This window comes from Fringilla coelebs, assembly GCF_963513975.1.
Source record: "Fringilla coelebs genome assembly, chromosome: 4".
Taxonomy (NCBI): domain Eukaryota; kingdom Metazoa; phylum Chordata; class Aves; order Passeriformes; family Fringillidae; genus Fringilla; species Fringilla coelebs.
The window spans coordinates 43,940,791-43,968,134 of record NC_140032.1 but is presented as its reverse complement, the minus strand read 5'-3'; the positions used below and the strand labels follow the sequence as shown (position 1 = coordinate 43,968,134).

The following is a 27,344-nucleotide window of genomic DNA, read 5'->3' as shown; positions in this document are numbered from 1 at the left end:
TTAGTTTCAGGACCTAGCTTTCAAGGAACCTGAGCAGCCACAGCCCTCAGCTCTAATGGACACCAGAGTACTTTGCCCCAGTTAGGCCAGGCCAGCCAGGCTGCTGCCCATGTTGTGCACTCCTTGGATGACTCCATTTACAATTTCCAAATTAAAAGAGAGAAATCTACATTTCTTCAAAACTAATAATTAAGGAAAATGTCTGACTTATGTACCAACAGATTCCAACAGCTGCTCTTTCTATACACAAACTTGATTCACTAGATCTGTAATATTTAACTTTTTTTAACGACACATACAGTACAGAGCTTAAATAGCTGAGTGGCTCTGTGACTGACACAGTTTTGAGCAAACTGGAGCCAAGAGATTTCTAACTTGCTACTGCCAATTGCCATCAACCAACAGCAAATAGGAAAGGTTTACTGGCCATTAAAAAAATCAAGTATTCATCTGTTTCCAGTGTAACAGTCATTTTCATTAATTATTTTTTCGAAGCTAAAACCATAAAGCTGTTTTTATTTTTTGCCTGTCATCTACTTACCTTTAAAGACTCATCTTAACCCAAAAGGAGGAGAAAAATAGGAAAATAATCCAAGCCTACCAGCCCTATTCAAGTCCACAAGGGTTTGGCTCCTCGTATCATCATGGAGACTTTTTCCACTGTCTTGCTCCAACTGAATTTGTTTAATCCTCACAGTTTTGGTCACCATCTGGCTCATCTTGTTGTCTATGCAGAGACTGTATGACAGACTTCCATTCACTGCAATAGGAACTCTTTGTTGAGTGATTTGATAGCCAGCCTGTCAATAAAATTAGCTTTATATGCAACTGAAACATTCACTTTTCAGAAAGCAGACCAAGTGCAAATATAATTGACTAAGAACAAAACTGAAAATGCAACATCTTTCAGAGTGACCTAGATAAGAGGAGGGAATAAATGCACATGTAAATTCAAAAGTAACTTTGCTTAAATGGAAAGGAAGCAAGCTAGAAAACGAGTCTAGAATTCAACATAACAGTGAGAAGCTGGAAGTCTGGAAAAAATACAAGGACTTGGCAATAACAGACAAATATACGACACCATACTAATGCTGAAATTATCAATAATCAACTGCACAATCTCTTGCCAAGGGTGACAAACTTCTCTGATACTGCCCTGGGGCAGGAAATGGACTGGAGAGATTCTTCCGTGCCTGTGGTCCCACGATCAAGTTACATGTTGTTCAAAACCAGTTACTGTACTTCCATCCCCAAGCTGGGGCTCTCACTCATCCTCCCAACAGGCGGCATATCCCCTCTGTCTGTTCCAAATTGTACTCATTAGAGGGGAGGAGAGGAAAGGGGTGGAGGTGTGGAAATCAAGAAAATGAGAAAGCTCTATTTCATTAATGTAGCAATTTAAAAGATAAGACACTGCAACCCCACACAAGGCACACGGCTGATAAATGACACCTCATGCCTGGGACTCCACTCAAAGGGGAAACTGCTGGCCAAAACTGTGGCTGCCAGTGACAAGGTATTCGAATAACTGCAAAGATGTAAAAATAGAGAAGTGAGTCAATGACAGCTAAGATGGGGTCCCCTTTGCTTTCTCCTTCCTCACCTGCCTATGGCACTGGTGGTGAAAATTTAAAAAAAAAGTCTGCCAGACACAAATTATTTGGGAGGAGTATTTGCATGTTTCGCAGGGACGATGAGCGTACACCAAAATGTAGGGATGGTGAATTCCAGGGCACTGGAATGGAGAACAGTGGTCTGGCCCTGTCAACACCCCAATTTATATATGCAGTGAAGTGCATGACCTACTAGACATAATCACTGTAAGAAAAAGAAAATAACTGACTCTCTGCAGCCCATGCTAATCACAGGCTCTTCTCATCTCCTAGAAGTTCTCATTAAAATAATTTTTTTTACAGTCTGAAATATTGAGTGACAATAAATAATATGAATCCCATTTCCCATCCAAAGCCCCGTTTTCAGGGCTAACAATAATCCCATTGTCAAATGACCCTAAGAGCTGGATTTATCTGTTCCATTCAGCTCATTAGCCTAAAATCTGCATCTTATTACAGGATTCCTGACTAGACTGTTCACTATGAAATGCAGGTCGAGCAGTTTATTGTCAGTGCTTAAACTGCAGAAGTCAGTCAGTTAAAAGCCAGAATTACATGTGTTTCCAACTAATAAAACATGTCAGCATCTCCCTGACCAAATCTCCATGCTTATGTAACCAGAGGACCCTGTAATTCATGTCTTCAGGGCCCAACAGTTTCTTCCACCTCAACTCTTCTTCTGGACACATGGATGTGGATTCTTTCCCGGGACAACATTCACCCAAATTCACCCATAAATCTGCTATCAGCAGACTGATAGCAGCAGACACCACACGAACATGAGAGTGATTTCAGTTTAACAGAGTAAGCACTAAAAGTAAATTGCAAACAATTTGTCTGTGATGTTTTTGATGTTCCTTCATGATGTGCAAAGGAATTTCCAAAGTCATATTTATTTCCTGCTATTTCACCTTTTTCCCCTTCAGGTCTTGAAGTGGGCTTTAAGATAGTTCTACATGTTTAAAAAAAGTACTGGCAATTCAAACTGCTAAGTTTGCTTTTCACATTCCCAGCAGGTCACTGCACAACTCTCAATAAAAGGGCCTCTTAATAGCTTACAAATATTTGCAAAGCTATCCCCAGAAACCAAATAAAAATTATAGCAACTTCACAGAAGAGCCACAAGTTCACAACCTAGAAAAAAATAAAACAGAAATCTCTTCTGAGATCCAGGTCTCCACTGGACAACTATAATACAATTCTCTTTCTAAGGAGGGAAGCAATTGGATTTGAAAATGTTTTTTGCAACTTCAAAATATTTTCAATACCTGAACAAGAGTGGGAAAGAAAGTAATTTGGTTAATAAAGCACCTCTACAGATTTGTCTGGGATTAGAGAGGTCTCCCACTCTGCTTCTCTGGATGTCTGGATGTTCAGTTTAGGTGAGACTCCTCACCTAAAGAGAGGATAAGCTAACATGCCTGACCTTTCTCAAATAAAATAAACCCACATATTTTTATTTTCATGTCATCAGATCTTCACCCCAAAACCAAAAAAACTAAAAATGGCTTTCTCTCTTTGACAGATTAGTGTCAAACTGAACATTCAGTAGAAATAAGCTCATGCAAAAATAAGTTAAAAATTAGAAAGGTTTAATGTCATTAGAGAGAAAAAAAGGCTCAAACACTGCTGCATCTTGTTGCAAGGACAGAAGTCAGGTTCTTAAACTATTTCAGTATTTCTAAATCCATATCAATTGCAGCAAAATACATCTGACTTCCAGTGGCACCTTGTACACATGAAATCTACCAACAAACCACACTGCAAAGACTAAATTCCTCACTTGTTTTTTCATTTATTGGAACCACAACTGGGAAAGTTTTGAAGGGAAATTAAATATTTTTAGGTCCCTAAGCACACACAAAAAAGATCCTATTGTGTTTATTCCACTGGAGCCTGTGTTAGTTATACATTCACTTTAAATGAAGGACTTTTATCAAATTGCTTTTATCCTAACAGACAATTAGTACAAAACACCAGGAATGGACAACTTAAGGGACAAAGCAGCTCCAGCTCCCAATCCAATTACATTAGGCTACTGGAATTGTGCAGCTAAGCAAGGAGTCAGCAATCAGAGCAATCATATTCAACCAGTGAGCACAAGGGTACAGCTGCCTATTCCATCAGGGCACAGTGCAGCATCCTGCTGGGGTGAGCAGAGCACTGACTGAAAACAGAAGCAGCATCTCTGCACTCCTCCCCTACTGCCATCTGTACTGCAGACTTGTCCTTCCCAGAGCCCAGGAAGGACCAGCCATACTGCATACTTACAGGCAGATCTGCATAGAAGTAGTGTTTTCTGTCAAACAAGGACTTCTTGTTTATGCTGCAGTTGAGAGCCAGGCCTGTCATCACTGCTGCTTCTACACATCTCCTGTTGAGAACCTAAGGAAACATGACACATGGTTTTGCTCAGATACTCAGTATGTTACAAATGTGTCTCCCACACACTGCCGTATAAGGAGCATATATTCAATTTCACTTGCCTTCAGTCATCATTAGATCTCTTTCTTTGTGTGGGTAGCTCTTATTCATCATTAAAGTTGCGGCAGCTATAAATCTGCAAGGCTTTACCATGAAAATACAAGCTATTCAGTCACTTTGTCATACCACATATGGAGGTGAGCACTGCTCTGGCTTGCTACTTTTGCAAACATTCAGTGCTTTTGAATCTTTTCAGGGCACAGGAGACAAATCACAGCACATGATAACTGACTTGTAACCAGCTGTCAGCTCCTACCAGGAATTTGAAACACAGGGGATTTGCATTAGGGACTGCAGTGCTGTTACAGTAGAACACTTCAGAACACCTGTAACCACAGAACCACAGTGAATTTATGAGTATATACACATACCATAGATTTTAATGCTCTCCTTAACCAGGATGAAATAATGCACACTTACATCTTTGCTAAAACAGAAACCAAAAGACAACAACTGATCCCATGGCTACAAGTACACGTTTCCAGCACCTAAGAAACCCATGCGATAAAGGTTTTTACAGAATGCCATGAGATCTAAAGATCCAGCAAGGTCTTCACAAAGAAACAAAGGAGTTAAATGCAGTTTTTCACCATGGATTCATCATTCTCAGCACTACACCCTTCCATCTCCTCAGCAGGGTCGGGATCCAGAGGATTTCACTCCAAAAGCTACTGACAAATGATGTTTTTTTTCAGATGTGCTCTCATTAATTTAACAGTTTGTTTAACTAACATCAAATGGATGGAACTGAAAAGGAAAAAAGACTGAATTTGTCTTACTACAATTCTGACAAGCTCACACTTACAGCATTTTGAAACAGGAACAGAACTTTATCCATCTTGTTCTGCACTGTACAGCTGCCAAGAAGTCTATTTCCAGCAGGACCATTAAAGGAGCACATTATGTAAAGAATGTACATGACTTCATCTGCATTGACCAGAACATAAAAGGCTTAAATAATGTTTTCTTCCATGTTTCTGACAGTATTTACTTTTTATATTCTCCAGCCTGATTTCTGAAAACATATGAAGCAGCTGTACATTTCCCATCATCCCACATCTTCAGCCAGAAAACAAATCTCTTTATTTTATTCATTTAGTTTTAAAAAATCAAAATAGTAAGAGAGGATATGGGCGACTCTTTTTGTAACAAAAACTTTAAAATTGCTTATACAGAAAAGAAATTAAATATTTAAGACATTTAACAAGGGAACTTTTGATCTTTAGTGTAGCTATATATGGCTAACTAGAACACATCATCTGTTCAGGCATATTTTACTTATTAAAAAATTTAAGAGATACATAAAGCAAATTCCAGACAAGAAAAAAGGAAGAACAATCTCTCTTTGAAATATCAATCCACAGCAAAATGCATGCAATTAGTCCTGACTCTAATCTAAAGAAAATTGATAACTACAAAATATGAATTTATTTTAGCAGCATAACTGCAGTTCATTATATAGTAGATGCTCCTGTTTTCAATAATTAAATGCTTCCAGACAGTATGGACACTTTTTTTTTTACTGCTTAAGGAATTCTGTAACAGTGGTAGTCAAACTGTTCAATGTTTAAAATATCTTCATATTTATAAATACACAGGCAAATTTCCTCTTACTAAACCCTTATGGCACAATCCTGTTCAGCTTTACAAATTAGTGAGGACCTTGCCAGTCAGTCCTTTAATATAACTGGCCACCAGAAACCCATTAAGCCTCCATAAGGACTGGTAGACTCAAAACATCACAGCTTCAAAGCAGTGAGCCAGTATCTTGCTACAATTCCTGACGGTGCAGGGGTTGTGACTGACTGCAATCAGCGAACAAGACAAAATCCAACTCCCGAGTCACAGTCACTGAAAGCTTCATAGCACTTCATTGCTCTTCAATTTTTACTTCAAACAGGAGAGTATGTATCTTACTCATTGCCCTAAGGGATAACACTGTTTTGAGGTGAAAAAAATAATCCCCATATATACACTACTTAAACCAGAGAGATCTTTTGCTCTACTGCTGATGAAACATTTTGGCGGCTCTGGGGAAAAAGAGGCATAAAAACATGAAGTACTGATTATTTTTTATGTAGTATTACCAAGCATTTAGATGACTCTGATGTGTGCGTGTCCCCAGTGTACTGGATCATAGTAGCCAAATCACTGTATATGCACCATTACTCACTCAACTTCCCCTGCCAACTTGAACTTCCCGTGCCATTCCTTCACCCATCTCAGTGGTGAGAGAAGGCCTTGCAAAGCACATCCTTCCTGCTGCGGCACACTGAGATGGCTACCGTGCCAATCTGCTTCCTCTGCCCTGTGTGCCTTTAAGAAAACACAGTCCAAACCCAACCAGATGACCCTCTTCTTCAAAAATCAAAACTTATCTAATGCTTCTAACTGCTTCATGTCTGAAGTGACTTTTAGTACCCACTGCCATGACCAAGGCTGTAAGCACACAGCACTACTACCTTTCCTTCAAACAAGCCTTGCTTTTCAAATAATCTGCAGTGATAAACATCAATTCAGTACGTGAAACTTCCCATATTAATGACCTAGAGTAAGCCCTCCAGCTTGTTTATGCAGTAAACTGTTATTAAGTTGACAGCTTTGACTAGCACCAAAGATTTAAATTACTGGCTTGAACTGACAAGCTGCCTGTCTGCTATGTTAGCAAACTGCTGGCCTTGAAAGCAAGCTGCGTAGTTCCTGTAGTAGCTATGGACAAAACACAATAGTCTATAAAGACTACTTCAATATACTCTTCTAAATGGGAAGCATCCCTCCTAGTATTTGAAAAAAATCCTACAGAGCTATCACAAAAGAAAATGTAAATTGTTTGTATTGGAAACTCATGAAAAACCTTAACAATGGCATCACAACACCAGCACCATTTCCCTTCTAGCTTTGGTCTCCTGCTACAGCACCATGGTAACTGAGCACTAAAGGAATGAAAGAACAGTCCAACCAAGATCTCTCTTTTTCTGCTACTTGTCTATTCTTTACATCTAGACCACAAGTGGAAAGACTCCTTTTAAGAATTTATCTTTATTTGCAAGTTCACTTTGGTCAAGACCTTAGTTTTAAATACAATATTCAATAGGTATTCAAAACTATACACAATACCTTCGACAGCACAAATTCCCACCAAAAGCAATTTTCTAATAGATTTTTCTTTAACAATAGGTTTAGTCCTTATATTAATATATTAAAGAAAGTTGGCACCCTTTTACATAAAAATATATGTTTCTATATTTAGTAAATTACCATGTTTAGATTTTAAAGAGGGTAGGTATGCAGCTTCTTGTTTTGCTAATGAGTATTATATAGGATAATTGGGGAAAAAAGAAGAAATATCTAAATAACTCTCCTGGAAAAAGTTTATTTTTGCTACCTCTTACCAATAATGTCTGAAATAACGTTTGTACCCAGGAAGCCTATCTTACAGAAGAAAATATTCCTTGTACTAAAAATGGTAAAATCAAAATAATTCCCCAGAAATTTGTGAAGTTTTTGATTCTAGGTCACACATTTTAATAAAGTAGATTTCATATTCACTGGCTATCTTAAGACCTTCAGTCCTACTTACAATCATGAAAAAATCAGCATTAATCAGATTAACTACAGGACTGTTTATCTAAGAAATATTTAATTTTAGCTCCTTTTCATTCAAAATAATATCTGAAAGAAGGAAGTAGTACAATGTACTCAGCCAGCTCTCTGTAGACCAGACACCAATCTTTAGAAACCTCAACAGATATATCTAATCACATTTTCAAGTACTCCTATTTCATCTCACTCTGATTTTTATTTGCTTCTACTAATGGATATACCCAGTCTTACTATTCTAGCTGTGTTAAAAGTACCAAATTGCTGCAATAAATGGTTCTTTGAAGTGCAATCATAAGTTAAACTTCAAAATAGAATACCCTTATATGTACTTAGTCCCAGTGTAACTGAGGCTGTTCAGTCTGACACTGCAGATGAGTACTTACTGCTCTGCAGCATTCTGCCTTGGCATCTTCCCACACACAGAGAAGGGACCAACTGGAGCTATGCATGTACAGAATGGAGGTACAATAAATCAAGCACTGACCACTTCCCAAAATCATTTCAGTGGGTTACAATCAGGCTTTGTGCCCCGAAGGACGAAGTAAAATTTAAAAAACAAGACAACTTAAGCCCTGTCATTTCTTAGCTGTTCAAAAACCACACATTCCAAAACCTGAGGTCTCTGAAATTTTAAAATTTCAGGGAAAATTTTTAAAACTTCAGTTTACTGTCCTCTGCACTTATTCCAGCATCTACTTCACAGAATGTTTGCTGCCCCAGTATGAGCATTATATTCTTATCTCTAAGGAAAGGGGCAAGACAGAAGGGGAAGAAGCACCAGACATTTTAAATTGAGATCTTAGCATTATCAAAAGAGATTCCAGCTTAAGAGAACAAAATGGCAACTCAGAAGCTGCAACAGCAAAGGCTATGAGGAGCATTAAACATACTTAATACACTTTGTAAATTTACCTTTCCACAGTCTGGTACCAAACCCATACATTGCTATACAAAACGTATCATTGCTAACCTTGTCTAGTGGCAAAATTGGCTTGTGGTGATGCAGCACACAATGATTCCAGTCATACCTAAAAACTAGGCAGTTCTGCTATCAAAAAGTACCCAGCTCCCAAACACACTACTGCAACAGAATAAGAGGGCACACTTTCTCAAAGCTGAAGAACTTTTATCACAAGGCTTAGGATGGAGGAAGCATCTTCCAGTGTCAGTGATGACCAGAAAAATGCAGCAGCAGCAGGGAAAAATGCTGACCCCTGGGAGCAAGAAAAATGGAATGTAACACCAGGAACAAAGATATTTCAGTAATGACAGAATTTAAGGTTTCTCAGCCCAACAGGAGTTGCCAGAAGAAACACAGAAGGAAAAATCCATTCAGACCACTGTGTGGGTAAAGTGCTCAATGGTCTCAATAGAATAAATTTGTTTTCTCGGAAGCAGCCAATCCAGATCATATCTTTGATCCCATCAGCAGCATCTAAAAACAAATAAAATTCTACCCTGCAGGCCCAGTTCCAAGCAGGAGAACTCACAGAAAAGACAGGACAATGCAATGGTGATACACTGGTTCATGAAATTCATAACCAAATGCTGTGCATATGGGGTGTTCCCATAAAGAAGTCCAGGACCTCTCCAACATCCACGCTCTCCTTGCTGACACTAGTCTTCTGCATCTGCCACATCACGTTTTTTGACCTGTCATAAAAGGATGCTCCTTCTCTAATGCCAGCTGGAATTTAAATCACTGCTAATGCTATCTGATCCAGGGAATCTTTAATGTGGGAAAATCAACTAGTAACACTTCACTGCTGCTGGAGGCAGGAGACATTGCACAGTGCAATGGCTAAAACTTGAGTTACAGGCTATGATCAAATTCAAAGGCAATAACATGTTTAAGGAGAACCATCTCCTTAAAGGAGACCTTTCTTCCTACACTGAGTTCCAGAAAAAAAAAAGGCTTTTGAATGTGAATATCATCTGCCTTCTTCAACACAACACAGACTGTTTAATTTCTTAAATAAAGACACTCTGAGCATTTAGGACAAAATAGTGTGTAAACCAACTCATACCATGTTTTTCCTTGCAGATGTTCCTTCGCTCATAGGCTTGGTGAGAGCCAGCTCTGTGGTTTTCTGAGTTGTAACAAATTCTGACCCTTGATCCCCATTTACTGTCATTTTCTATTATTTCAAAGTCTTGGCTATCTGCCCTCTGCTCCTTGCAATTTTTGTGTGTCTGAGAGCCCACACCAAACCCACACTAAACTCTCAGCCTTTGCTCAGACTTCCCCCATCCTCTTTTCTCCAAAACAGCTATCTCCCAAAACATGCTTATTTGTTCTCAGCCATCTTTCCCTGCAGGCTGACCCAGATCCCTTAAGAGAGCACAATATACAAATTAGAAGTAAACCAGAAGTGGTCTTTTACACATAGATTAAAAATTATATTAATTTCAGAAAACAATAGGCAACATAATGCAACAAGTCTTGCAAAGAACTATTAAGAAATTATTTGTAAGAAATTCTAAGGGAGCAAACAGAAATTACTTGCCTTTAACAAACTTGTTCTGCAATAGCAGAACCAACAGAGACTAATTTCCTTTAAGTAATATCCCTAGTTTGTTTTACCTAAGCAGTGACCCCAAAACTCTCTCTCCTGTGACTCCCCCATCTTCTCCTTATTTCATCAAACATCCCAAAATGAGTATAAAGTGTCACAAGTATCTGAAGAGCAGCAGCCCAAAAAAACCTGAGATCAGTGGGGAGACTAAATCAATAACTTCTTCTTCATATGCTTGCTAATACAGTCATAACAACCCTCTACAAGCCTAAAATATTTTGGAGTAAAATTTGGCTGAACTTGGCAGCAAAACTGCAAAACAAGCATTTTTGTATAGAAAACAATAGTCCTTCTGGCAAAATCTGTGTATATAACTAATAAAAATCACTTGCAGAAGTTTACATAATAATCTCAAAATCAAATACAGTCATATTTAAGGTGACTGATAATCAGAGAGAACACAAAGAAATTAATTTTACCCCAGGAACTGATTACAGCCTAATTGCACCAAGATATTTTTCAAACAAAATACAAAAACCTGACAGTTATGCAACATTACTCAGCAGACAGCTAACCATAAGATAACAAAGACCCAGTCTACAATTATCTGTCATTACTGTCAGACAATGCTTCCTAAACACCTTTTAATGAAAAACTCTTGAACTAAACAATTGCTGAGAAGAAGAATGAAGTAGCAAGAGGTCTGTTTGCAAAGTTAAAATGCCAAGAAATTGGTACAACCACGAAACCTTTGCATAAGAGAGCACTGCTAACATGCCACCTTGGATTTCCTCAGATGGAGTCACCTGGAAACAGACTGTCTACATACTGTGAGGAAATGAAATCACATCAAAAACTAAAGGATGCCAGAACACCTATAGCGCATAGTATATATTAGTCATATATTATACTATATATATAAATACACACACACACACACACACACACTATGTATAGTATAACAGAGGTAATAGAAATTTGCAACAATAAATCCCCTCTCAGGTCCAACTTAAAGAAATTCCCACCCACTGAGAAAAGCTACTGCAGAAAGCTTATGTGCATTTCAACAGCAATTTCCAAATGAATTCAGAAAGAGGGGACACAGACACATCATGCAGTGGTTGTGCTGTTCAGCAGTGTCCAAGATGGCAGAATAACTGCAGTAATTGGACTGCGTGAAAGAAAGGAAACAAGATACTGGCAACTCCTCTTCCCCCACTTAGAAGTCGAAAAAAACATGTGTAAAACAAAAGGTAAAGAGATTAAAAAGAAACAACAGAAAAGGAGGTAAGAGAAAATACACAGGCAGCATCATTGATGCACTGAAGGATCTACTGAAATAGATAACAAGATGTATCAACTCAATGCTATTCTAACAGGCAAGTTTGCATCAGCCACAGGGACCTGTTAAGGACCAACGGTAAAGCCACCAAGAACAAACAGAGAGTTCAACACTTACTGAGGTGCTAAGGAGACAGCTCAACCTGAATTGTTAGCTTTAACAAAAAGATTAAAACACCCAGAATCAGGGTCAAAAATACTCACAAATATACGAGACATAGCAAAAGTTACAAGAGACATCTTCAAAGTTGAAAGAAGAGCAACAAATGTCACAAAATACTTCAATACACAAGAGCAGAGAGTCTCCAGAAAAATATGGCCCAAGTATGATAAAAAGTTGAGCTAAGCAGCTGCAGTAATGGAGGAAATACAACATTTCTCAGACCCCAGTGAAGGAGTTTGGTACAAAGGTAACCTTGGGGCTGTTAATGATCCTATGGAGCACAAGGAAACAGAATGAGAAACAACCTGCAAGATAACCCAGTCCTGAGTCACCTGAAGCCACCATCTAATCATCTTTCAAAGGCTCCTTTTGACCAGTACAACAGCTTTAAACTGATTAATAGTTTGAAATTTGGTAGGCAGGCTTTAATTCAGCATGAACTTGGACATTTAAGGGTCTGTGAACCACAAAAGCATCCTCAGAGAGCAATGGTTTAAAAGCCTAATTCACTCCTCTAGTCTTTTTCTAAATTATTTGGGATTTTCTTTATAGAAGCTTTCTGGACTGCAAGCCCAGCAAGCTGGGACTGTGTGAGCAAGAAAAGACTCCCAGGCACTGACCATACAATGCATGCTACAAATCCAAATATTACCAGGAAAGAAAGGATTGCAACAGAAAGGTACCACCAAATTCTATTAAAAAGAAAAGTCCTCTTTTTTCTCCTAAATACAATTACTACAGTTTTAGTGAAATAAGTAATGAGGGGTTTAAATGAACCTAGACATAGGTAAATGGCTTAAAACAAGCATGAACTCACTTTTTCCATGAGGCATTGCCACTAATTTATTTTAAGAGGAGAGCTCATGGATACAAAAACCTAGCCATCATATAGTTTCAAAGAAAAGAAGAAGATGTATGTAATGGAAGCTAAAAAAAATCCATACAAAGATCAGAAGATTGTTCAATTCCCCATGAAAAATGCAATTAAAACTGTAGTTATCAAAAGTCAAGCTAAGAAGCAGGCTTTTTTTCAAAACAAAGTAGTAGAAGAAGGGAGTAAATTCACATGCATGCCAGCAGGAATGTCAAAACAAAACTGAAATCACAAGTTGGTAAAGCAGCTGTTGCAATCATCAGATTTAACAGGCACAGGATACAAAAAAAAAATCTAGTTTCAAGCTGTAAAGTATAAACTCTGGTCTCAAATGCTGTTTCTGTTCTAGTATGAATGGCTGACAGACAGATCCACCAAAACCTCATATAAACCTCTCAGAGCCTTTGAAAGCAAATGCATCAGATAAATCTTGTATATTCTGATGAATTCTAGATGTTATTTAAGTCTGGTAATCCATCACCCAAAACATCTGGAGAAACACTGGGTACCTGCCACTGCCAAGAACAGACGGAAGCACCCTCTATAATCCCAAACTGGGTATTAGCCCTGATGTGCCTGGGCAGCCCCTCAGCAGCCCAGCACGGCAAGGCAACAGCCGGATCCAGGTGCTCCCAGTGCTGCGCTGGCAACTGCAGAGCTTCCGAGCCTGCCAGCTTCGCACAAGCCCGAGCTTGGAGCTGAGGGGGCCAGAGCTGTCATGCCAGAAGGAACAAGGGCTGAGAGCACTGCTAGCTAGCACTGCTCTCTTCCATGAAAAGGAGTGATCTGCTTGCCCCAAGTGTTTCTGAAAAGTCTGTTGTAAAAATAAGAAGATAAAACAGATGCTGTTCACACTAAGAGGAGAGTGAAATTAAATGCATGAGAAGATAAAAAATTCAAAATATTTAGGACTGTAGGGGTAATATTTATTCAAATCTTATTAATTTAAACTTTGGATATGTAAATCCTAGATTATTTCTTTATACACTTACCTACAAAGGATTGCCTACAATAGGATCATGGTTTCACTTCAGTCATGCCAGAAACAAATGTAAAATGTGCGACAAAGACTAAGCACCGACAAAAAGGTTTCAGCCTTTAGCTGCTAGATCTACTATCTTATTTCTGTGGCTGAGCTATAATTAACTTTTAGTCAGCCACCTCCATCACGAAAATAGATAATCATAGATTCTTTTTCTGTGAGCCCAGTTTTAGCTTTAAAAACCTTTCTAAAGCCTCTCAGAATTTTCAGAGCCTAAACCAGATTAGGAGGGCAACCACGTTTATGGATCCTCAAAAGAATTTTAGTCCAGTTTGAAGGTGTAATGCACTATCTGCTACCATGTATAGAATAGGTCTTCTGAAGATACCAAGCCAAGATCATTGCCAAGTCTATTCCCAAGGTAAAAACCCTAGGCTTTTGCAAATTTAATTACACAAAATGAAATGTATGTAGTCAGATATAGTCCTGAACTGTCAGTGGACAAGGAATTGGCTGGGTGGTGGCACTAAAAGAGCTGTGGTCATCTGTTCAACGTCCAAGTGGAGACCAGTGACAAGCAGTGTTAGGTGGTCTCAGCTGGGACCAGAGCTGTTCAATGTCTTTGTCAGTGACAGGGACAGGGGGGATCAGGTGCATTCTCAGCAAGTTCACTGATGACAGCAAGCTGTGTGGTGTGGCCAACACACTGCAGGGCAGGGATGCCATCCAGAGAGACCTGGGCAGGCTTGAGAAGTGTGCCTGTGCAAACCTCATGAAGTCCAACATGGTCAAGTGCAAAGTCCTGCACCTGGATGGGGCAATCCCAAGCACCGATAGAGGCTGGGCAGAGAATGGATTGACAGCAGCCTCAAGGAGAAGCACTTGGGGATGCTGGCTGAGGAAATGCTCAGCATGAGCGAGCAAAGCACACCTGTAGTCTAGAAAGCAAACCATGTCTGGGCTACATCCAAAGCAGCGTGGGCAGCAGGGCAAGGGAGAGGATTCTGCCCCTCTACTCCACTCTTGTGAGGTCCCACCTGCAGTGCTGCATCCTGCTCTGGGACCCCCAACATAAGAGGGACAGGCACCTACTGAAGAGGGTCTGAGGAGGGCCATGAAGATGACCAGAGGGCTGGAACACCTCTCCTATGAAGAGAGGCTGAGAGAGTTGAGGTTGTTCAGCATTGAGAAAACTCCAGAGAGACCTTACAGCACTTTCAAGTACCTAAAGAGGGCCTACAAGAGAGCCAGAAGGACATTTTTACAAGGGCTTGTAATGACAGGACATGGTTTTAAATTGACACAGGGTAGGTTTAGATTAGATGTTACAAAGAAATTCCTTACTGTGAGGGTGTTGAGGCACAGGCTGCCCAGAGAAGCTGTGGCTGCCCCATCCCTGGAAGTGTTCAAGGCCATGCTGGATGGAGAGCTGAGCAGCCTGGTCTAATGGAAGGAGTCCCTCCCCATGGCAGGGGGGCTGGAACCAGATGAGCTGTAAGGCCCCTGGCACTCAAACCATCTCAATATTCTATGATTCTATAATAATTTTTTTCTGCCTCATGACAAATAGGAGGGCACCTGCAAAGCTCCTCTTGCCTGTAGCTGTGTCTCAGAGGTGCTTTATGAGAACAACACAGTGAAATGGCCATGCCACTTCCACTGTGATGACCCTCCCAAGGCCTAGTTGCAGCAGAAGGATAAAATAAGCTGTATTAACCTTACAGGAAGCAAATATAAAAAGGAAAGCAGGAGGAGGACTAAACACATTCTTTTAGTTTCACCTCTCCTGTATAGAGCACAGCAAAAGCTTATACCAACACTTACTGTGACCCAGAAATGCACAGCCACCTGAAAAGCTCCCTTCAGCACCACCATTTCTGGTCCCACTGTGAAGGAGCAAATGCTAGGACAGTTCTCTATCACAGCCATCTCGTTGTCACACAGTAAATTTAAATCCTTGTGACACTGAAAACTGTTCCTATAGTTCTCAGGTTAAAACAAGTCATTCTATTCTAGACTCAGCACCACCACTGTATAAAAAATTTGCTGGTATTTTTATTCATTTTTCAACAAAATGGAGTCCAAATGAAAGGCCAAATATCTATCTTCTATGTACTCTCATTAATCAATAACCAAACATTTATTAAAATGGCTTTTGTTGGTTTGTTTTCATTCTACAAATACTCTGAATTTTCAAAAATGACCTTCCATCTCTCAAAATTTACCAAAATTCAATTCTGCTTCAGATACTATTGCCATGTACAAATTTACACAGAGAAAACAAGCCCATCTGATTCTAGAATAAATGCTGGTCTCAGCAGTAGCACACACAACGGGAAAATAGAGCTATAACTACTGACTGGATTTTGCATCCCATTCTAACATGCAGGAATGCGTCTTTTGTAACATCCACTTTCAACTCTGTTTTCACCAGTACTACAGTAAGAAAAATCTTTCCTCTCTTTGTCTAGATAAAAGCAGCTAGTAGAACCTAACATAGCATCACTACTTTAAACTTAACCTAACCATTCTGGATTTTTTCTTCTCAGGTGCAGTTATTTTCTTTAGCAAAGCCCACAGGTACTGGGGTCTTCTTACAAAGGTCATATACCAAGTCTCATTTTAAAGCCTCATTAATAAAGAAAAAAGACACACACACATACATTGAACCCTTGATAAATACAGTAATGTAGAGAAAAATTAACCTACTCATAAATATTCATTTTTGTTCACTCAAGAACAGCTTTTCTACTTGACTGAAGATAAGCGTTAGACAATCTAAGAGAATTTCTGTGCATTAACAGAAGGTTAAATAGAAGATCCAAAACCAGAATCTTGAACTCTTTTGGATTTTCTGACTAACCTAGCCCTGCCCCCAAATGAAAGGAACTAATTTTCTGCCTTTAAGTCTAGCTAGACTCTTCTAAAACCAAATTATTGCATAAGATTCCCATTATCTCCAGGAGGTTTTCAGAATTTCCATACAGTTAGATCTGAAACTCAGCTCTGAATTGCCACTGCAACCAGAGCAAAGTCCCAATTTTATCAGCATCTAAACTTTGCTTCCTTAGTTTTCAATACCTTTGCAAATACAGAAATAAAAATAAAATAATAATAACAACTTAATTTTTCCTTTTAAGGATCATGACATTTATCAAGACCCTAGAAATCCAGCCACAAATTAGGTCTCAATTTTAGATTATCTGAGGCTGTTTTATGGCGATGAAAAGCTTCAACTAGATTTAAAAATACATTTCTATAACTGGAATTCAAATCTGCACTTTAATGAATATAGTCAGTGAAACATTTCTGCTTTAAATAATCAGACCCCATCTTAGTCTCTGCAGAGTTGCTGCATGTGGCAATGCTAAGTCTATTAAATATTTATTTTCACTGTATTGTAAGAGCTTATGTTATGATTTTTTAACTTTTATTTTTAAATTAAACTTGTTAGATACTCAGAGAATTCCACAGCAGTACTGTCATAGCCATCACAGTTATAATTAAGCTGTGAATTCAAACACTTATTAAGTTTTCACTAATAAACCTTATTGCTATGTGCTAGCTAGTTATTCTGACCTATTAATCCCCTATGTCTCACACACATTATTTTTTTTTTTAATAATTACTTTGCTCTGGAAATAGGAATGGTTGACACTCCTAAATTGGAGACTTTCTGCTCAGGAAGCAAAGTAACTCCTCAGTGAGACATTCCAAATGGCAAATGACAGCTACATAAACAAACACATGGCAAAATAACATCAAACGGCCACTCAGAAATCTAAGATGTTCTTCTCTCACTGGGCTTTAGGCATCTCTCATATTTAAGGAATTTCCTGTGTGGCATACTAAGCAAACACACCCACCCTGGCCTCAAAGAAATACCACAGCCCATTCACTATGTTGAAGAGACACTCCTGATTTTTCTCCTTTGAGTGGACATAAAATATCTGAGGAAGTAACTAGGGAGTGAGGAAATTGAAAAGAAACAGTTCTAGGCACTAATGTTATGAAACAAACAAATTATAAAAGTAAGGAAAAGTAGTCATATATATGACTTTAGTCAAATTGTGGGAAGAATAAAATATTAGAAGCAAATGCAAAATTGTCTGACTTTAATCCTGGCATAAATGAAATTGCAGCTTAACTTACTGGTAAAGTTCCTGGTAAAGAGGCATCAAAGAAAGATACCAAAGAGTTGGGAGGTGCTGCAAACTGGACTTGGGAACCAGAGAAGAGTTTTGAGTTGGAACTGATCTGTGCATGAATTTCCAGACCCACAACTGGTACCCATGGAGGAAGGCTGAAAAGGAAAGAGGAGAAGGGAGAAACAATTTAAATACGGATGATGTTAAAAACTGTGGCAACCTAAAAACAGAAGAATCCGGAACGCTTAATTTATGGAAAAAAAATTAAACTGTAATTGTAAAAAAATTGTAAACAATGTTTCAAATACATCTACACTGTAATAGAAAAAGCTGTGCTGTGATACTGGAGAACAGAGGCTACGGGGAATATATGGCAGTGTTCATTATATGCAAAAAAAAATGTAATAAAAAATGTAATGGTTTAAAACTTTTAACTTTTCCTTACATGAGAAATCTCAGAGAAATTAATGAGGCACACTTGCATGCTGGATGAACCCTAATTTGGTGCCTTGTGAAAATCCCCAAATCATCATAAATATGAATTACTTCTCAGGTAGTTTGATAAATCTCCAACAGACAGGTGGCATAATAAATTATGTATTCTCTGTCAGATAGACACTTGCATGCTGGGAAAGGTGGCTCTCCAGAGCAGCGTTAGTAGAATATTAGCATAAACATTAGTAATCTGGTAATAGAGAAATCATCATTTCAACTAGAGAGCTGCTGTTCTCTGAATGTATTCTGCAGAATAAAGCTTCTCCATATCATCTAAAAAGTAATTGCAATTCTCACATCCATAACCTTTATATGGACAAGAGAAAAAGGTCACCTTTACAGTATGAATTGCTTGACAGTTTCTGTAAGTAATTATCTGGCCTTGTACAAATGAAGTGGCACAAATAATATTTCACTGATGAAATCACATTTCTGTGGCAGAACACTTCAGCAGTATGAGTACCCAGATAGATATAGGAGACAAGCAAGCTATGGAAAAACATCAAACAAATATATCAAGTACAGTGTTCCTTCCAAAGGTGAACGTTCTACATTGCCAAGATTTTAGTTCTCCATCTGTCCTCCAACAGCTGAGGACATCCCTACAAACACCCAACTAGTGATCCAGATGCCACTTACATTGATGCTTTAGGAAGAAGAATATTATCATGAAAGATTAAGGTTCAGATATTTAAAGGAGCTAATAGAATTTCTTTAATTGAAATAGTATTATTCTTCAGTATTTTCAGCTGATCATACAAATGCTTCAAGGTTTGAGAAATAATGTGGGCTTTCTTTTACATTTTGGAGGGAAATTTATTCCATTTTTTCCTGCATTCTTGAGAAATGCCTTTCTGCCATATCATGGCATTAAAAATTACAGCAGGTTTTGCCAAATCAGTGTGCTGGCGTACATTTAGAGATAAAGGTACGTGCACCAGTCAGTCCTTCAATCCTATTGACAGCACTGATGAGGCACCTGGAGCTTCTTGCCGTGTTCGTTCAAGGATTATGTTTATCTGTGTCTCTAAAGAATCAGCAGCACGCTTCTGCCGCTGTCCGCACAACTTTCTTGAAGTGATCAGCTGTGCACACCCTCGTGGGACACCAGAGAACAGAACTTGTTCAGGCCGTGACTTTCCGCTGCAGCAGAAATAAACCGCTCTGCTTCAGGCACACCGCCCGTATCTCACAATACTCCACTGGCAAAGAAAGCCTCTTCTGGGCTAGATTAACCCCGAAAAACGCGCTCACGAAAGCCGGAGCAGCGCTCGCTGTGGTTTCTCGGCACACGGGAGCGCTCGGGCCGCCCGAGCTGCGGGCTCTCATGGCAGCCCGGCGTGCCGGAGGGTCACGGCCCCGCCGCCGCGGCAATCACCCACCGCGCTCCGGGGGGGCTGCGGGATAAGCGTGCTGCTGAGCAGGCGCTGCCTGCACCACTGCCTCACACCGCTCACACGCCGCAATGTACACCGGGCCCCGCCGCTGCCGCTGCCGTGCCCAAGCCTGGAGCCCCGGACCCGGGCTCCAGGGCAGAACCAGCTCCACCGGCCCTTCTCCCCGCGCCGTCCCGGCACCGTACCCGCTCTTCCCCGCCGGCACCGCCCCGGCTCTCGCGTTACAGGCGACAGCCCGCTGCCCGCGGGGGAAAGGGCCGGGCCCGGGCCCCGGCTGCCCCGCGCTGCGCTGCCGCGCCCGGCGCCAGACCCCGCCGCAACCCCGCGCCGCCACGGCCACCAGGGCCGCCATTGCCCCGCTAGCGGCGACCAGGCGCCCGCAGCGCCCCCTGGGAAGTGCAGTCCGAGATGGCTGCGCGGAGTGCGGGCTGTGCGGACGGACTACAACTCCCGTCAGGCCGCTGGCCTGGCGCCGGCCCCGCCCCGCCGGCGGGAGCTGGGCCCGCAGGTCCTCTGGTTATCCCGGGAATGCTGGAACGAGCGGTGCCGTCGCTGCTTGGCTGCTGTCTAAAACGCCTTAAGTGGCTCAGGTCCTCAGAGTGCTTTGGATGTGGTTTTCTTCTGGGCTCGCGCTTTTACAAAACCCGCTGCCGTTTTGTCGGCGGCCGTTTGCAAGCCGTGGGCATCAAATGCTGCAGTACCACGCGGCTGAGCTCTGGAGCTTGACTTCTCCCAGTAGGGCAGCAAGGTTCAGGCTCGTCTGGGCCTGGGGGTGCTCTGTGGGAATAAAGAGCCTTGTCCAGGGCGTCTGCAAACATCTTCCGTGTTTACGCAGCGGAGGTAACAGAGTTAATGGCATTCTCTCCCAAGCCGCCGGCCTGTGGTGCTTAAACGGGAATGAATGTGAGCTGTAGTTGCTTGTGTCATCTGCGCACTGAGGCAGCGGCTGCCACCAGAGGCTGGCCAGTGACACACCACGAGTGTCAGTGACACACCGCGACTGTCAGTCACACACTGCGAGTGTCAGACACACGCACCAGTGAGGCTGAGCGCCTCCAGCAGAGGAGACTGGTGCACACAGGCACTCAAAAGTATCCTGCAACCTTTACCACTTCTTGTATTCCCAAGATCCATTAGGAGGTCCTGAATGGTTCCATGCAGAAGATAATTTACCCAAGAAAACGTCTTATGAACCATGTTTCCTAGCTCTAATTTTCTGATACTTTAAATTTATATGATATAAAATGTTTTATATTTTTATTTATATACTTTATATATTTATATATTTTATATTACCTAGAAGCGCTCTATAAGAACCAGTTGAGAGATCCTTTCAGCAGACACTGATGTATAGTTACTTATACCATATATCTTTTTAAAATTAGTTTGTCACATTCCTTTTCTTGGGAAATATCGTCCCCTTGTACAACAAAGAGTGACCAAGTTAAAATTCCTTCCCAATAGTCAAGAACTGACCACAGGTCATCTTGTACATGTTGTGGAGATGGAAACAGCATTGGAGTGGCCTTTTTCCTTCTCTCCTGTAGGAAACTTCTTCACACATTAATATAATATATAATATAATTCCCTGTGTAGCAGTCTTTGAGCCAATGAAATATTTAAGAACTTTTGATAATTCTGATTTGAGGAAAACCCCATTTTCATTTGGACTTAGCAGGGGCCTATGCAATGTCTTTTTGTGAAAAATGCTTTTCAGACTGAAGCTTTAGTACGTGGTTTTTATTTCTGCAACAAATTTATTCTCTGTACAATTGTCCTCCATGAGCTCTGGATGTAGTTATTTTCTGATCCTGTGTAGGGATTGGCAGGTCACTTCAACCCAGCTGTCAGGATAGGTTCTAAATATAGCTCCAAAGTGTTTTTACTGGGGTAAAAATTGTAAATTTCAGATTATTTGACTTTCTTTTAAGTCTTTTCTCCTGGTGTAATAGAAGATTTCATAAATAGTTGCTAAGAAGTTAAAACCTAATGAATATTAAAGTGATGTTAGTTAAAGCCTTACGCTGTCTTGATTGCACGGACTTCTGCCCTTTGCACATATTATTTAGAAGGGAGTAGACAGCACAAAAAAGGTTGAAATCCATCACAATTTTTCTGGAACTTTTAGCTGTATTAGGTGTTGTCTTACAGAGGGAGGAAGATTGGGAAGTGCCATTGTTTGTGATTTAAATTATCTCGGTGCTGTTTTAATTCTGTTCTCAGAAAAAAATCCCATTAGAAGAACTTTTGCAGCCTTTTGCCAGTAACCAAGTAGGTAAAACCACACATCCATATGCAGGAAGCTGGACAATCACAGGGAATAATTGCCTTTCCCAGCAGCTTACTTTGAGGTGGGAAATGCTACATATTTGTTCCTTACTGCAGTGTGTTTATAGATCATGCTGTGGCTTGGAATAGGAAAATAGCACTGCATAAAGATTGGTGCTATGATAGTTCAGCACTATGTAGACTCATATCTTAGAGAGGGTAGACCCAGGGGACAGTTTGCTCTGAGTCTCTTGTTACTACAGGAATTTAACCAATGTCTGAGAGGAAATTGGAATTTTGCAGAGAGCAAAAACCCAACAGCATAGCATTTAAGCCATAAACAAGCAGTCTATCCCATTTATTTGAAAGAAGATCCCTCTGCATTTTAGTTTCTAGGGTCTGAGCTCTAAAATCTGTTTTCTTGCAAGTCATCCTTAGCACCCATACTTACTCATTTTGGGGACTGTGAGGTCTCCTTTTGGTATGGCAAGGAATGGGATATTCAGGCTGGGGTGTTTGTTAGATACTTCACAGGCTGCCTGCAGTGTCTTGTTTCAGCATGCGAAATAAGGAACAGACAGGAATCTCTGCTAGATTTTGAAGCAGAGGTTGTGACTTTGGGAAGAGTAGATCCATAGTCTATCAAAAATTCAGACACTGGTCTGCAAGGAAGAGTGACAAAGCAGATTTCTAAGTCTGGAAGCAAACTATGGTAAGAGATGTTTTCAAACTTTTAGGCCTCTGGGATCACCTCTATACCTTGAAAGCTTTTTTTTTTGGGGGGGGGGGAGGTGGTATAAAGAGAGAAATTTTCTTTTTTTCCTGCAACTTTGAACTAATAGTGGCAGTGAACTGTTTTAGTCTGGAATATGGATTCAACTTGTCTATCTACCAGTAATGGGACATGGCAAATACAAAAACATGTAGGGACCTAATAGAGCTGCCTTGTATGATCTGCTGACCATGTGGGTATGCATGCATGCAGTGGTAGATTGGGTAATATGAGCAGCCTCTTGTGTCAAAGTACCATCAATTTCCTAATTGGGGCATAGTGCCATTTTATTTAGCAAAATTGCTATAACTCATGAGTTGAAAAATAAGGGCCAGACTTGGGTAGGAAATAAAACACCACAAGAAATATTAATGCACAAGCAGTTTGTATAAACAGTAATGAAGTTACATAACCTCTATGTAAGTTACATATAGGTCCTGGTGTAGAAGGTGAATTCACTATTCCTCAAGGCTGTGTTATTGAAGAGAACTTTGGATCAGTCATGTAATACCTGTGTATTTCCACCTTTCTGTACTGGTTTCACCTGGTGTGCCTTGCCTGGGAGAGCTGCACCTGTGGTTTGAATCAGGTGCTGGCAATCCTGAAAGTTCTCACTTAGGGGCACACTACAGCCCTTGCTCTTGGGACCCTGAGCTGGAAGTGAAGTAGCTACTGGGCTTGTTTTGGCTGAGGTCTGTGTAGACCCATTTGGTAGAGGCAGTGTTTGAGGAAGTCCAGTGCCACTAACCTTGTCTGGGGGTGAGTATTATCCTAATCTTATTGCTTAATAAATTAAATCCTTATTTTTCCAGTGTGAAGTTCCATTATTATAGGCGTGAGAGGATTTCCTAGTATATCACTGCTGTCTCAGCATTGCATCTTGATTAAGTTGTTGGAATATCTACATTATGAGCCTGTGTTACCTTTAGTATGATTCTTAGTTGTGTAGGGATTTGTTTTGTTTACCTCAAAATCAGTATGATTTACCTAGAGGGTGGTCACTCTATTAGATTTGGACCTGCTATAATGCACAATGTTTTCTAAATGTTTGAGTTGTAATTCTGGAACTGTGTCAGGTTTATACTTAGATATAGCTCAGTCTATCAGGAATATGTTATAGTGGTTTGTTTTTATAGTATATTTTTCCAGCAATGGAAATGACATTTGGAAACAGCAGAGGCCAGGCTAAATCATCTGTATTAAAGTCAAATAAACTTATTGTGAGGACTGTCTGTGATTATTATGTAGAAGGAAGTGCTTGATAATGTTTCAGCTAATCTAAATTTTACTAGTATGTTTTCTCTAATTGTATTGGTACCTGCAAGGAAACCTTTAAAATGTCTTTCTAGCTTTTGGTTTTTTACCTGGTCCATTTAGAACAAGGAAGAATATAGGGAAAAGCTTATAGAAGTGAGACTAATTTATTCTTGTATTTAATTTGCATTGCATTTTTTTGTAATGTTCTTCTACTTCTAATTTTCAAAGAGCTGTTATGTCTGAGGCCTGTTGCTTCCTAAATTAAGAGCCATAACTTTTGGTTTGCAGGCTGTCTATGACTTTATATATATATATATATAAAAGTCATGGATCTAACATTTCAGCAGTGTATCGTTTCACATAACTGATACTCAAACAAGAACTTTCATATTCTCAGTTGTAAGATTCCAGCTGACAGCCCAACCTAGGAAAAAATAGACACAAAGATCTATGCTAAATTTTTTAAAGAAGAAAAATTTTAGCTGAACAGTCAAAATGGGAATATGTATCAAAGTGTTTTCCCTGACTAGAGATGGTATTAGGAATCAGCAAAGCCTTCAATTATTATTGACTTCTCTGTCATGAATAAAGTGAAGGAATAGTTTGAAGGAGTTGTCAAGCAACGTAATGCTGGGAGTAAGCTGGTTATAATAATGTCATTAGTTTAGTCTAAAATTTAATTTTTTTAATCAAAAGCAATTTAAAGATAGTCTGAAATGTTAAATTCTGTCAAGTTGCTGCTTATAAGAGAGAATTTTATTTAAAACATGAGATTAGTAGTAGGTTGAAGCCAACCTGAAAAGGTGATATTTAAAAAAATTGTATTCCCCAACTTAGCATGATGCTTCTAAGGGCTGCCTTTATTGTTCTTAACATTAAGGATTGATTTTAATTGTCTAAAGCAATAAGGATGTGAACTAAAACTGTTGTCCAGACAGAACTTTGTGATTTATTACTTCACTAAAAGCACAGCAGAAATATAAATGAAGGAAAATACTGCAGATAAGTGTTCCAAAGCTTTGAATAAAGTTGCAGATCCTGAAGTGAGACAGCCCTATCTTTTCCCTTTGCAGGAACACAGACTTCTGTTTTACTTATTTAGGATTCTTTTTACTTATTTAGGATTGATTTAGGAGTTAGCTAGTTATTCTCAAAACTTTTGGTATATTCCTTGTCTTCAAATGTATACACCTATACATTGTGTTATGTTTAACCCAGGCAGGCTTGAAGAACACCTGATGTTGAAACCTTTGTCCTGCTGGATATGTTTTCACTCTGGAACATCAACTTTTCTTTCTTTAATTGTGTAGTTGCATTTCTGTCTTCATCTTCACACAGTGCCTGTGGCATTCAAAGCAAAATCTGGTTTTTGTTCTGCTTTTTAGTAATAAGTGACAAGAATGTTTATGATGTGTCTTCAGCTTTTTTCCCCCCTCTGTACTGTATTTATGCCATACCTATGTGTTTGATAACTTTTCTTACAGTGAAATAAAAAAATGTAATCATCACTTCTTCATGAGAATGAAAAGAGGATGGCAGTGCCCTTGAAATTAAGCATCCATCTAATTTGATGCAGTTTAGGGTTGGTTTGGGGGTTTTTATGTTTGTGTTTTTGTTTTTTTTTTTCCTTCAGACTCATTGCTTTTGTATCCAGATTATGATTTCTCCATGGAACTGGTAAAGATAGTGTGTTAGTCACAGGCATTAACTGGGAGCTTGCAGGTGGAGACAGATTGTGACAACCTGGAGAAATGAGAGCCTTTGGGTATAAAATAGGCCAGAACACACAGAAGCAGTACAAACATATATTCTGTTTAGTTGCTTGTGTATCTAGTGTCTTAATAGACAGTACTGCCAAAAAATTTCAGTCAAGGGTTTCCTTGTGAGTCATTTGTTCTGTCCTTGGGCTTTCTGTGGTGCCATCAGTTCATGCTGACTGGTGTGAACTGCTGCCCACCAGTAACCACAGCTGATGTGAAACAGGCTGGTAACTAACCAGAGCCTTTTTATTTCATTATGAACTTCACCTGGGAGTTCTCCCTTCTGTTGAAATTGACCTGAGTTATCCCTTGCTCATGGGATGACTTGGCCCATTGAAGACTCCTGGTGTTTCGCACATATTATATCACAGAGTTTGTTTTCCAACTTATCATTTGAAAAGAAGTATGAATAATTGTGCAGTCTTGTCGACAGCTGGCATTTTAAAGTCTTGTTGCAGTGTATAAATTACATTGATAACAGAATACCTATTTTAGTATTACTTTAAATGAAAAGACAATTATTAAGTGCTGCTATTTGTTTTGGTTTTGTTGTTCAAGGGGTTTTGGTGGTGGTGGGGAGGGGAAAGAAGTTGGGGCTTGGGATCTTTTGATTTTATGTGAAGTTTCTCCTGTATGTAGGGTTGGGTTGGTTTTTTTTTGTTTGGGGGCATTGAGGGTTTTTTTTGTGTGTGTGGTTTTCCTTTTTTTTTTTTTTTTTTTAAACATCACCTTCGATGAGATTAGATTCTTCCATTGTGGAAGTGAAATTTTCTCTATGGAAACTTTTATTAACTGGTCAATCAGTAACTGCTTTGGGACTGAAGTGCTTCAGCAAGTGATTTCATCATCTCAGATTAGATGAAATCCTTCCATTATGGAAGTGAAATTCTCTCTGTAGGAGCTTCTTTTAACCAATCAGTCAGTAACTGCTTTGGGACTGAGGTGCTTCAGCTTCAGTAGCTGATTAGTAAATTGCAGTCTGAAGCCAGAATGTAAGAGGTGTTGTGTGCTTTGCACATATTGGGGCAATGGCTCATTAAGTTTTAATACACTGGATAATCTTTGAAGTTTGTATTTCCTCTTTGCTTTGTCCAGGATAGCAGCACGTGCAGGGAATTCACAGCAGCGCAGGATACTTAGACTGTGTCAAAGGGCTGCTTCTACAGGACTTGTTCAAAGAGAGCTCTGGGGGAATGAGTAAGAGTTTGGGTGTGACTCCCCAAACCATTGCTAAAGCAAACCCAAAGGAGGTAGCGTGTGTTAGATAACTGCAATAACAACTTTGCCAAAGGGACTTTAGAGACCAACCTTTCCAGCTTTGCCATATGTCCTTCCCTTTCCTTTCCAGATATTAGCATTTATAATCTGGTAGCATAGCTTTCTCTTTAGAAGTATTCTCTTTCTGCTGATGCTCACAGTGGTGGCCAAAAGTAATGGTAATGGCATAAGAATCCATTGCTGCCTTTTGTTCTAACAATGCTTTTGATCTCTCTTCTGTTGTTTGCTGCTACCATGTAGATTAAGGCAGTGGATGAGTGATGGCACAGGAAGCCTTTTCCATCAGGGTGGTATCTGTAGGAGAAGAGATTCTCTGCCAAGGCACGAGACAATTCTTGTGTTGTTACTGCATCTAAAGAAGAATCTTTCTGGTGGGCCAGGCCTGCAGTAGCA

General features: G+C 39.8%; 1 protein-coding gene across 1 annotated transcript in view; it reads right to left on the bottom strand.

Moving 5' to 3' along the window:
• GATB (glutamyl-tRNA amidotransferase subunit B) overlaps positions 1-19,993 on the bottom strand; it is a 42,418-nt gene extending 22,425 nt beyond the window's left edge. Inside the window, exons 1-4 of the mRNA XM_084204055.1 lie at positions 19,802-19,993; positions 17,729-17,879; positions 3,885-3,998; positions 602-800 (exon numbers count right to left, since the gene is read on the bottom strand). Coding sequence (XP_084060181.1) covers positions 602-800; positions 3,885-3,998; positions 17,729-17,879; positions 19,802-19,968 — 631 coding nt within the window. The 5' untranslated portion in view covers positions 19,969-19,993. The remainder of the gene's footprint in view (positions 1-601; positions 801-3,884; positions 3,999-17,728; positions 17,880-19,801) is intronic.
• Between the last annotated feature and the right edge of the window lie 7,351 nt (positions 19,994-27,344).